The sequence below is a fragment of the Gracilinanus agilis genome, chromosome 2 (assembly GCF_016433145.1).
Source record: "Gracilinanus agilis isolate LMUSP501 chromosome 2, AgileGrace, whole genome shotgun sequence".
Classification (NCBI taxonomy): domain Eukaryota; kingdom Metazoa; phylum Chordata; class Mammalia; order Didelphimorphia; family Didelphidae; genus Gracilinanus; species Gracilinanus agilis.
Window position 1 is genome coordinate 329,744,413 of NC_058131.1, and position 13,455 is coordinate 329,757,867.

A 13,455-nucleotide genomic window follows, 5' to 3' on the forward strand; every position below is an offset into this window, starting at 1 on the left:
TCTATCATGTTACAGTTTATAGAACAAATAATCCCATTTTATAGAGTTGCTTTGGAGACACTGAGGCCACACAGATTGCAAGCGGCAGAAGTGGGATCTGAATTCAATCCTTTTGGTTCAAAGATCACTATTCTTTCCACTACATGACAGCTGTTTCTGTCCAGCTATATACGAACACAAATGCCTAGTCCCCTTTTAGACAGACTTACATATAGTCTGAAGTTTTTGTTCCAACATTAAAAAAAAAGTTTCTGCAGGCTTGGGCATCTCACTACCCTTTGAATCACAATTCACTCCTTACCGCGAGGATACTACTCTTTAGGTACTCATTGAGCTCTGTGCTGGATCTAAAGTAAGAGATAATGTCTTCCCCAAAATGAACACCCTGTTCTTTCATAGTCACTTCATAAGCCTTAAAAAAAAGCACTCTCAAATGGTCCTTACATCTTCACCCAGTGGGGAAGTGCTAGAAGTGTCAGTAGTAACAAGGAGAGAAGAATGAAAGCCACCTCTCATGTAACCTAGAACATGTGGATGCTCTTAAACAACAAAGTTGAAAGCCATCTGGAGTTCAGACCTCCCAATGTGATCTTGACTCAATTCATTCAGTTCAAATTTTATCTTCTCTGTCCATCTAGGTTTGGACATCAGCTCTTCTCCATCAATAACCTTGTTTTTAACTATCTCCTCCTCCCTTTCCTTGAAGCTTACTTCCCCATTTCTCTTCCAGAAAATCAAGTTTACTTGAGTAGGTCATTCCCACTGCCCTTGTTCAGCCTGGAACAAACAGTGCCAACACCTTAGTTTGAGGCTGGGCAAACCTCCCATTGAGTTTGGCCACCCAGAACCCCTAACCCTTTGGTATGGGAAGAACTAAGGTTGGCACCACTATTAACACACATTTGTGATGTGGGAAGGGCATGGTGCCAGAACCAATAATTTGAAGGGAATAATTATGTTTTCTTTAGCAACTACACCTATTCCTCTTAGCTAATAGGTAAGTCATTAACCTTGCATTAAATGGAGCACGTATTCTATTGAAGCTAAGGGCAGAGCACCAAGATCAAATTAAAAGCATGTGTATCTGCTTGCTCTGCCAACAGTTACATCGTTGATGCTTCTACAGGTCATTTGGAAATCCAGAGATTGTATTCTTAGTGTGGTTGTCAAAATAGTCACCTCTAGCCACTCAAGAATTCCTATAGTACCGACCACCTGGGATTGGGATGATAAGGTCACAGGACTTGGAGGGATCTATGAATACAGCTCTCTAACTTTAGAGATGAACGAACTGAGATCCAGAGAAAAGGCGCTTGCCCAAGGTCAGAAGGGTAAAAAAAACTTTGGAGATCATCTAGGTCCAAACTAATCCAAAGTATTCAGCTCCTCTAAGACATTCCTCACGAGTACTCTTGCAGCCTCTGCTTGAATGGATGTACTAACAGCAAACTATGTCACAGGGCAGTTTATTCCATTGTCATCAGACATCTCTATATCTTAAAAGAAGTTCTCCCTTATGTCGATCTCAAATGAGCCTTAATGTTACTTCTGTCCAATAGCAAAATCCATTTTATCCATTGGATAAACATTTATATTATTGGGCATTTCCCTCCTCCACGATGTTGTACTAAGAGATGAAGATGCCAAAAACAAAAGACTATATACTCCTTTTAAGAAGGGTCCAGTTTTGTTGTGAAGAAAAGACATAGTGTGTTTACAAACTTTAGAATTACAGCACAAGAAGGGGCAGTATAAAGAAAACAATATGATACAAGGGTTAGAGGACTAGTTTGGGACTCTAAGGATTTAAAGCCTCTGCCACTTTTCTGAGTTTTTTGTTTTTGTTTTCTATACCTTGGGCAAGGTAATCCAAGTTTCTGAGCTGTAGAATGAGGAGATTAGATTAGATTACTTGGGAGAGTGGGTTTTTTCTTCTGGTCCTAAATCTTATGCTTTGAAGTATTAAACTGGTTTTATAGACATTAAATGGTCTCATTTCACCCGAGGAAGTGACTACTTAGAGAAGGAGAGGAGAGTTACAAAAGGATATAAGAACTCCAGAGGATTGCAACTAGGTTGGTGAGGAGACTAGAGACTGTACTTAGCTTGGTAAAGAGTTGACTTGAGGAAGCTAGGAGCAATATGAAAAATGTCTTTAAGTATAAGTATTTGAAAGTCTAATATGTAGAAGAGACAATAAATTTGTTCATTTTAGTACTACATGCCAGAACTAGGAGTGATGGATAGAAGCTTGAGAGACATATTTTATTTTAATTTAAGAAAAAAAATACAAAAAAATTAGAGCTACCCCAAATTAAAATAGGAGAGGAAGGGCGGGGGAGAGAGAGAAAAAAAAAAGAGGGAGAGAGAGAGACAAAGACAGAGACACAGAGACACAGAGAGACAGAAAGAGATAGAGAGGAATTGAGTGAAGGTCCTCAAAGGACTGAGTAGTTATCAAACAATACAATAAATATTTACTAACCACCCACTAAATGCTTGGTCCAATGCTAGATGCTAGGGATACAAAGACAAATAACAAAACAATCCCTGCTTGTCTCCATTTTAATGTGGAAGAACACATATATCTCATCAGGAATGCTATAGAAGAGAATCTTCCTCAGGCAGGTTTTGGCCTATTTGATGTCTAAAGTCTTTTCCAATAGTTAGATTTGATAAATCTATAGGTAATATATGCAGGTAGGCAGCTGGGCCTGGAGTCAAGAATACTTGAGTTCCAATCTGAGCTCAGACACTTACTAGCTATGTGATCTTCGGCAAGTCACTTAACCTCTGTTTTCCTTAGTCTACTGGAAAAGAAAATATGATTCATGTTGGAGATAGAGGTAGCTAAAGTAGTTTTAGGAAGTAAGGGAGTGGAACAAGCATTTATTAAATGCCCACTATGTGCCAAGCGCTCTGCTAAATGTTTTACAAATATTATCTCATTTGTTCCTCACAACAACTCTAGGAGGAAGGTGCTACTTTTGTTCCCATTTACATTTGAGGAAATGATGGCAGAGTTTAAGTGATTTGCCCAGGGCCACACAGCTAGAAAATGTGTAAAGCAGCTCTTTTTAGGGGGTCAATGATTTGGAAAGTGAGGGGATATTCATCAATTGAGAAATGGGCAAGTAAATGACACAGGAAGAATTCAGAAAAACCTGTGAAAACTTGCACAAACTGAAACAGTGTGAAGTAGGCAGAACCAGGAGAACACTGTACACAGTTCTAGAAATATTTTACAATGAATATTTTACAATTTTACATTTACAACTGTGAACGGCAGCTATTCTCTGCAGTAAAGTGATCCCAAAAGGGCTCCTGGTGAAAAATGCCATCTACTTCTAGAAAAAAAAAAAAAAAAAGAACTGAATCTGAATCTGAATCCCACCAAATGAAACTTTTTTCATGTTCTTAATTTTTTAAATCTATTTGAGTTTCCTTCCACAAAAGGGTTAATATGGAAAAATATTTTACATGATTGCACATGTAAGATCTATATGAGATTGCTTATCATCTCAAAGAGTGTGAGGGTAGTAGGGAAGGAAGAAACAGTGGGTAGAGAATTTGATTTTCAATATTTTTCAGAAAATGTTGGAAGCTGTTTTTGCATGTACTTAGAGAAAAAAATAAGATAAAATTTAATACCTCAGATAACTCATACCTGATTTTCTTTAGATTTACGCTCTATGCTGTGGATACAAGAGGCAGACACTCAGAGCTGAGTACTGTCACACTGAGGACGGCTTGCCCACTGGTAGATGACAACAAAGCTGAGGGTAAGTACTGGACCTTCTCACTCTTGGCTGAACATCTAGTTCCTTGAAGATATAGGTACTTGATGACTTCAGTCTTTCCCTTCTTTAAAGTAGTCACTTCATATGATAGGTGAAAAAGGGGAGGAAAGGAAGACTGATGGACAGTATTGTGTAGTGGTGTAGTGACTTGAAGCCAGGTCTTGGCTTCAAAATCTACTTCTGACATTGATGCTATAGAAACATCATTCCTTATTTATTACTATTCCTTATTTCACTCTTTGAATTTATATCCCTAGAACCTAGTACAGGACCAAAATATAGTGATTGCCTAGTCAATATTAAATGAGCCTTAGTTTCCTCATCTGTAAAACTAACATAAAATACCAACAGTAACTCTCTGTCTCATAAAGCTGTTAAGAAGATCAAATGAGAAAACCTTGACATTGGACAAAGAACAACCTAATCCAGATCATTTTTAGACAGATCACACATTTTAGGTAGATGTAGCAGGTTGCTAAATTGATAGACCCTAACACAGAGTTTTCCAGATCTCCAGATGTAATCTCCACGTCAAAGTTACTACAAGTCATAATACAAAGGATACGGTCCCAGAAGTTAAGCTGTACTTGAATCCTTCTAGTCACCAAGATTGGTGGGGGTTATGCTTACTGTTTACATCTCTGAAAAACTTTCTGTCCAACTCTTTAAGGTCCCTAGTAAATCTTCCTGATTTGCCTTCTTTTCAGAGATAGCTGACAAAATTTACAACCTCTACAATGGCTACACCAGCGGCAAGGAGCAGCAGACAGCTTATAACACCCTGATGGAAGTGTCAGCCTCCATGCTCTTCCGTGTCCAGCATCACTACAATTCTCACTATGAGAAGTTTGGGGACTTTGTCTGGAGAAGCGAGGATGAGCTAGGACCCAGGTAGGAGCAGGAGACTGTCATCTCTACCTTTTTGGCACAAGACCCCTCAGCTGGGGGCCTGGCAGTATTGTCTAGAAGGAATTTGGATAGCATTCTATGTGCTCAGATTGTACATGACCAAAAGTGATTACCTCCCAGTTGTTTTAACTAGAAAGAGAAAAATTCAGGTATATTTGCCCATGTCCTGATGGATATGACAATTCCAAGATGGGGCAGAGTGAACCTCATTCCTGACCTGGGCACAATAAATAACTCCCATAAATATTGTAGCTCTGGGAACACAGGTTAAGCCAGACAATCTGACCCCTTGTCAGTTCTCCCTGTGCTTTATGTCTGGGTCTAATATTGACCCCTGATCCTAACTAGCCTGGAGCTCTGGTCTTATGCTTTGATTTCCCATTTAGCTCAGCTCCTGATTTTTGGTTCTCTGAAAATCAATTGATACTGGTTCATCTGGGCTTTTTTTTTTTTTTAACTCTCACATTCAGTTTTAGTAACAACTCTAAGAAGAGGGGAAAGAGCTAAGCAAACGGAGTCAAATGACCTGCCTAGAGTCATACAGCTAGAAAGTGTCTGAGTTCAAAACTGAACCCAGGCCTAGTGCTCTATTTACTGTGCCACCTAGCCACACCACCCCCAACTTGGCTTTTAATATCTATTTCTTCACTTCAGGTCTTCTATTCCCTTCTTAGAAAATGGCAGGGGGGGGGGGTGCACTGGGTAGCTCAGTGGATTGAGAGCCAGGCCTAGAGATGGGAGGTCCTAGGTTCAAATCCGGCCTCAGACACTTCCCAGCTGTGTGACCCTGGGCAAGTCACTTAACCCCCATTTGCTTAGCCCTTAACACTCTTCTTCCTTATATACTGTGTATTGGCTCTAAGATAGAAGATAAAGGTTTAAAAGAAAATGGCAGGTTTTTTTCCCCTGTTAGAAAAAGTGTGCTATAGTAGAAATACTAGCAGGTTTGGAGAATGCTGTCTCTGCTGTTCATTGTAAGGAGTGACTTGGGGCAAATCACTTTACCTCTCTAGGTTTAATTTCCTCATCTATAAAATGGCAGCTTTCTAAATTCCCTTCTAGTGTTAAATCTCATGGATAGCAAGCAATGGGCATTCTTCCACCTACGTGTCTACCAATCATCTAATGTTGTTGGCCCTTCCCTTGGCAAAACATCCAACAGATAAAGATAAATAGCAAATTCAGGAGTAATCCTTTGTTTACATTTAACATAAGCTCATAACTGGGTATTTGTTGATGTAATAAGTTGTGGTTTAATTACAGGCTTTTCATGGCCATTAATAAATGAACTAATGTTTAGATCTCACAGATATAACTGAATTTCATAAGCTAACTCAACACCTTAGAGGTGCTAAGAGTTGTTATCAAATCATAGAACTAATGTATAACTTTGGAAATTGATGTTTAAATGGAAATAATTCATAAATTTGTCAGTTTCAAGATATTGTTGACTTGAGTTTGCTGAAGATTCCCCAGTGCAGATGGTGGAGATAGCAGAATTTTCTTATCAGAATCTCCAGGACAACTTTGTGAAACAGATCAAGGCTCATAACTTCACTTTTACATTGAGAGAATTTTCAGCTTGATTTGATACAACAAATATTTACTAAGGGTCCGTTTATAAGCCAAGCATGATGCTAGGCACTGGAGATGCAAAGACAAAATAAAATCACCAGCGTTGAGGAGTTTCTACTTTGTTTGGGTGAGGGGAGGAGGGAGGGAAAAGAGGAGAAAAATAGACAATAATAAGTAAATACGAAACATATATAGTGTAAATCCAAAATAACATAATGGAGATGGAGAGATCACTAATTGGGGAATCAGAAAGAGTCCTATGTAGATGATATCACTTGCCCAAATTTATTCTAGAAACTAATGGCATCCATTTATCCATTTGTTCTTTTTAAAATAAAATTATTTTAAAGATTGAATCTCCTCGTCTTGTCCAGGTTAGAAGTAAAAAGGCTACTTAGAAACCCTAATCCCCATAGATCAGCATGGCAAGTTTGATCTGCTGTTTTTTCCTGGAACTATTTGGCTTGCTCTCCCTAAACAACCTGGTCCCCCCTGCCCCATTTTTATCCTCATCCCTTCTGGGAGTGGGAGGTGCACCATAGGAATGCTTAACTTAGTAAGACATCTGACCAGCATATCTCACTGGAGCTTAGAACTCCTGAGCTCAAGAGATTCATGGACCTCAGCCTACCCTGTAGGAGGGAACATAGGCACGTGTGACCATACCAGGTCCATCTAGTCTTACAGCAACTTGTTTTGTGGTAAACATCAAAGTTGTAAGGATGAATGATATTATATCTATCTTAAAGCATAAGTGTAGGGCCAAGCCCCAATAGTACCCAGAGCTCCAGTTTGTGACTTAGCTCATCACACCACCCTAACTATCAAATTGCCACTTATCCAAGTTATTAGTGTTTGGAACCAAGCAGGAGAACTATACAGTCTGACCTAGGACAAATTGATAGAAAGATACTTTGGTTTTCAATATTCCCACTTCTAGAGTTCCCACCAGCTTCCTCTACCCCCATCTCTAAATCTAGGGCTTTAAGATTGTGGAAGAGTACAACAAATATATCCAGTTTGAGTTGGAAAACTCTAAATATAATACCCCCCCCAGGACATGTTTGAAATTCATCCCTTAAAGAGATGAGAGTGCCTATACATTGCCTAAAACCCATGCTAATGGTGAAATTTCAGGCCTTACTGAGGATCTATTTTGAGGTACACATACAAAAGAAAACAGGGACAGAAGTGGGAAGGTAGAATCCTCAAATCTTGGTGCAGGCTACTACTTACACATGAGGTAGAACCTCAGTCTATTAGAGAGTCCTCTTCTAAACTCCAGGTTCCTATGATTTATTGATGGAGAGAACCCTGGAGAACAGCTCTTCCAACCTTGTAAATTTTCAGATGAGAAAACCATGATGCCAAAAATGAAGTAACCTACCCAAGGTCACATTTTTCAGAGGTAGGATGGTAATTCCATTGTTACCTGCATTCCCTTCAGGTCAACTCCATAGAACCAAGAGGATTTGAAAGGCAAAAGCTGGAGTTCAGTCTACCATTGTAAACCTTTCCTTTCAGGTTTGTGTTATCAGTGTTTGGGTCTTGGACTATAATTTTTCCCTTCACATGAAAGGGAGGTTCAGTGTGATAAAGGCAGTGAGAAAGGCCAAAAGACAGGCAGATGGACAGATCAGTAGATAAAAACTCGTGCTGAATCATAAGATATACCATCCTAGAAATGGCCAGGAAAAGAAAAAAAAATACTACTGCTTTTACTGTGTTTTCCCACATTGCTCATTGGGTGCTCAGTGGAAGGTTTCCTCAAAGCTAAACCAGGAATCCATTCCTGACTTCAGCTTTACAACTTGTGAGTATAATTTATGACCTTCCAAGACATAAATTTCTGTTTGCTTGGGACTGGCCCTCCCACAAAGGCAACCCAAGTTGTAGCAGCTTTGATAACTCGTTAACCTCCGACCAGTGGACCAATGTCTCCCTCTTCCCCAATCCCCCATCAATGCTGCGACTTCCTCCATCTTTAATCATCTTTTGTTATTGTCCCATGGGTCCTTTGACTTCTCTCGCATCTTGGTATTTCATCTGTCAATCTCTAGAGATGGACAGTAGAGATGGTTTTTGACAATCTCTAGAAATGACATTGCTGAGAAAATGAGGCAGATCATGAAAATAAACTGGAAGCAACCTTAGAAGGTCATCAAATCTAATCACTTCATTTTATAAATGATAAAACTAAGGGGGCAGCTGGGTAGCTCAGTGGATTGAGAGTCAGGCCCAGAGATGGGAGGTCCTGGTTTCAAATCTAGCCTGAGACACTTCCTAGCTGTGTGACCCTGGGCAAGTCACTTGACCCTCATTGCCTAGCCCTTACCATCTTCTGCCTTAGAACCAATACCTGGTATTGATTCTAAGATGGAAGGTAAGGGTTTAAAAAAATGATAAAGCTGAGGTTTATATGACATACCGAGGTTCATATAGCTAGTTTTGGCAGTAGGATATGAATCTAGGTTTTCAATTCCAAGTCTAACATTATCCTTTATGTCATATTATTGACTATAGATTGCCAAAGCTGAAAGGGTTCTTATAACATGAAGCATAGAATGTCAGATTTGGAAGGCATCTTAGAAAACAGAATATGAGACACAGAAGCCAACTGAGGACAAAGAATATTAGAATAAAACAATAAACCTAGGGGGGAAAAGCCTTAGAAATAATTTAGTCCATCCCACTTATTTTAGAGATGAAGACACTGAACCCTAGAAAGGGACAATGAATTACTTTTCTCATGTAGCCTGGGCTAAGTGTCCTAATTATGAGTCCTGTGCTCTTTCTATTACACTGCAATAGAAACAGATATAAAATCATCTTGGATTTTTTTTAGACTCAATCAATCAATAGATATCACTAAATATCTCTTGGGTACCTGGTATCTTTTAGAGACTGAGAATTGTGGGGTACGCAATAAGATAGATTACAATTACTTTCTTCATAGCCCTTTAAAGTAGGTAGTAGAAGTACTCTGCATTCTATAGATGGGGAAAATGAGGTTCAGTCAACAAACATTTATTAAGCAATTATCATGTTCTAGACATCATACTACATAGCAGTGATATAAAGGAAGGGAAAAGACAGTCCTTGTTCTCCAGGAGCTCACAGGTTAATAATGAGAGAAAAACATCAGATGACTTGCCCAAGATCACATAATTGATCAGTTGCAAAGCCAGGCCTCAAACCTAGGTCTTCTGACTTCCAAGTCCAGTGGTCCTCTTCTGCCATTGCTATTCAAGGTACTCCCATTCTGGCCATAAACATATCTTAAACAAATATTCATTCTTACACCATCCTAAAACAGCTGATTCATATAAAGTACTTGTGTTATCCATAACCCTACCTCTCTCCTACCTTCTCCCAGGCATGGGCCAATTCTAGAGCAATGTTGCTTGCAGGATGTTTTCCTGATCTAGGACCATATGAAGGTCTTATAGAGGAGTCATGATCTTGACTCATGAAAAATTCATTTCAGTACTATGAAAGCAAGGCTACTTTTCTTTCTATCCTAAATAAACCAGTATGTACTTATTTAGTGCTGATCTCTTAGTTCTTTTTATTTAATGGATTATATACCTAACTTAGAGGTGCTTAGGACACTAAAAAGTTAAGTGATTTACCAGTTTCAATGTCATTATATACCAGAGATAGGATGTCAACTCAGATCTCTTCCTGTCTTCAAGGCCAATTCTCTATTTACTGTGCCAAGACTATTACTTGCTTATCTGCATTGGAAGAAGGATTTTCATCACCATGAATTCTATTTACCAAGAAAATCATAAATTCATATATATACAGACATGTTTACATATAGATATATACTTGTACTATCTGTGTGTGTGTCTAATGTTGGGTAGGAATGTGGGAGAACAGAGAAGGAAGAGTTAGAGGAATTTGTGATACCTTCCATCCTCTTAAAGGGTATTAGTACCAGGGCTTAGCAGTATCTCCTAAGCTTATTTTGAAGGTCATTTCAAATGATTCTTCCTACACCAGTCCTCTCCTGATTTCCTTAGCTGCTAGTTCAATGCCTCTTCTCCTAAAATTACCTTGCTTTGACTCCATATATAGCTTTTATATTTACTTCTATATGTACGTGTTGTCTTCCTCAATGAATATAACTCCCACAAAGAATTTCTTCTTCCTTTTTGTCTATTTGGCACCTATCATAGTGCCTGTCAGAAATCAATCAATTAATTAATTAATTAATATATTATATTATATTAATAAAAAAGGACTCTTGATTAGGTAATGGCCAGAGTGAGATAGCTAAGATCCAAAGGCTACACTCATAGGATCATAGGCTTTAGAGCCAAAAGAGATGTTGGAGTCAATATAGCCCCATCTCTCTTTTTTTTTTTTTAAATTTTTTTTAGAAACAAGTAAATAGACCCAGAGAAATGAAATAACTTGCCAAAGGTAATGCAAGTGAGATTTGAAATCAGGTCTTCCTGGGGGGATGCAAAGCTCCTCTTTATATTTTACCATGTAGCCTCTAAAATTAGACAAAGGTGAGAGTAAACATCATGCTTTGTAAGGGTTAATGAAAAAACAAGTTTGCCTCATAAAGAATGCTTTATGTGCTTGTGTTAGAGGTTGTAGGACCCAGAAAGCTAAAAATGTCCAGTTCCAGCCAAGTCACAAGGCTTTCCTGAGATTATACAGTAAGGTAATATCATATCAAAGACTAGAAACCAGGTCTCCTGACTCTCAGTTCAGCTCATGTTCCATCATACCAAACTATCTAGTCTTATGTGGAAAAATAGAGAATAAGGTTGAAAAGATAATGCGGAACCTGAACACAGAGGATCTCAGAAGTCAAACCTGATGAGTAAGGAATTAGGGAGTGAGATAGAAAAGAAAATCAAGGTTAACTTGGCAGTCTATATATTGCAGATTAGAGAGTAAAAATCTGGAAACAAGAGGATGAATCAAGCTATCACAAAAACCTCACTTGTGATATTATGAAGACTAGTATCAGGGCAACGGTGTGGGAATAGAATTGAAAGGATAATTTCAAAAAGGAAGAATGAATGAAAGCATTGTGAGGGCTAAGCTGTAGGAAATGGAGAGGAAGAGATAAAAAAAAAAAAAAACAACTCCAAGATATCTAGTCTGGGAACCAGGGAGTGTGGCTGTGGAAAAATTAAAAAGGAAAATAGGAAGTAGTTGGTTTTAGGGAAAGATATGACAAGTAGAGTTTTAGATAAGTTGACTATGAGTGGATATCTAAAGGATAATATCCTCCTACAGTCTAGACTTTGGGAAATACAGGTCTATAGACCAAGGCTGGAGATGGAGATTGAATAGTTATCTGCATAGAGATAGTAGTTAAAGGCATGAGAGTGTATGAGCTCACCATGAAATTATAGATTAATTTCTTCTGTTTCATTTGAGTGCCAAGCACTGTGCTAATCACTGGAGATGGAAAGAAAGGTAAAGATAGCTCTCAAAGAGCTCATAAATGAATGAGGGAGGATAAACAACTATGTACAAATAAGACAGATACAGGATAAATTGGAGTTAATCAATAAATGGAAGGCACTAGCATTAAGGGGAATTGGGAGAAGCTTCCTGGAGAAGATATGACTTTAGCTGGGACCTGTAGGAAGTCAAGAAGTTGTTGAAGAGAGAACATCAAGGGTATGGAAGACAGCTAGTGAAAATGCCCAGAGTCAGGAGATGGAACAATGAGACTGATGCCAATGGGTCAAAGAGTGCAAAGGGGAAGGAAGAGAATATAAGGTATAAGAGACCTAGAAAGGTGAGAAGGTGGGTTATGTTTCACTTGATTAAAAAAAAAAGAAGCATAATTTCATTGATGTCTCACAAAAAAGGAGCTCCAGTCTCCCCATTTTTTCAAAAAGATTTTATGATTGCAGTTCTGTTTCCAGCTATTAGGAAGTCACTGGTGTAAATGGAAAGTAAATTGGATTCTGAATCAGGAAATCTAGGTTCCAGTCTTGATTTTGTCTTTGACTTACTCTGAGATTTTGAGAAAGTCACTTGACCTATTAGATATATTGACTTCTGACTGCCACAGTATCATAACCTGTAAGCATGCCTGAAAAAAATTAGAAAGTGTTGTCAAATATAGAGATATCATTGACCTTATGACACAGAGTCATCACCACCTAATCATTAGGTGCTTTCTCTGCTTAGGATTTCAGGTAGCTTTCAGCACAGTTGGCACACAATGCTTCCCTAAGAGTATATACACTCACACTCACAAGACACAAGAACAAACAAATGGGGAAAACAAACTAGAAAAATGCAAACCTTGAAGCTTCTCTATTGTGCCACACCAAAGGCTTGGCTGGTACCCTCACCCTCACTCTTTTGAAAATAATGGGCCAGACTCTAACAAATACCAGCCCTGGGATTCTGGTTCTCTTTTTGCCTGGAAGAAGATTTAGCTTGGGAAAGAGGCTAATAATGATCTTGTTGGGGCTTTTGATAGAAGCTGCTGACTTCCTGTTACTGTGGTGCCCCACATCATTGAAGATAAGTACTGGAAGGATTATTAAATATCATTTATTCCAATCTATACCTGAATTAGAATCCCACATGCAAATATAGCCAAGTGATCATCTAATCCCCACTGGAGACCTCCAGTGCTGTAACTGCTAGTAAATGCTAGTTGACTCATTGATGGGGAACCCTCCTCCTAAGAGAGTTTATTTGAACTTTGGACAGATTACAGTCAGCCAAAATATCCCTCTTTACAACTTCCTCCTCACCTCCAGCCCCATCGGTTATAGTTCTGCCCTGTGGGGCCAAGCAGAATGATCCTGATGCCTCTTTCCTGTGGTACCCTTCAAAAACTTAAAAACAACAATCATGCCTCCTCCTCCAAGTCTTTTCTACGATTGCCCAAACTGTCTGGGTTTCCAAATTATACAAATATGAACATCAGTTCTTTTAACAATTTATCATATGGCATAGACTCCAGTCCTCTCCCTCCTGGATGGTGATTCAGGTTGTCAGAATACTTCTTAAAATGTATGGTACCCTACTCTTTTTTTTTTTTTAACATTCCATCTTAGAATTAATATTGTATACTGTTCCAGGGCAGAAGAGTTGTAAGGGCTAGGCAATGGGGATTAAGTGACTTGCCCAGGGACACACAGCTAAGATGTGTGTGAGGCCAGATTTGAAG

The 13,455-nt window shown here is 38.8% G+C and overlaps 1 protein-coding gene across 1 annotated transcript in view; it reads left to right on the plus strand.

Annotated features, from left to right (window-relative positions):
• The window catches only part of ASTN2 (astrotactin 2), a 970,320-nt gene that overhangs the window by 941,310 nt on the left and 15,555 nt on the right, over window positions 1-13,455 (plus strand). Inside the window, exons 21-22 of the mRNA XM_044659771.1 lie at window positions 3,682-3,782; window positions 4,508-4,691. Coding sequence (XP_044515706.1) covers window positions 3,682-3,782; window positions 4,508-4,691 — 285 coding nt within the window. The remainder of the gene's footprint in view (window positions 1-3,681; window positions 3,783-4,507; window positions 4,692-13,455) is intronic.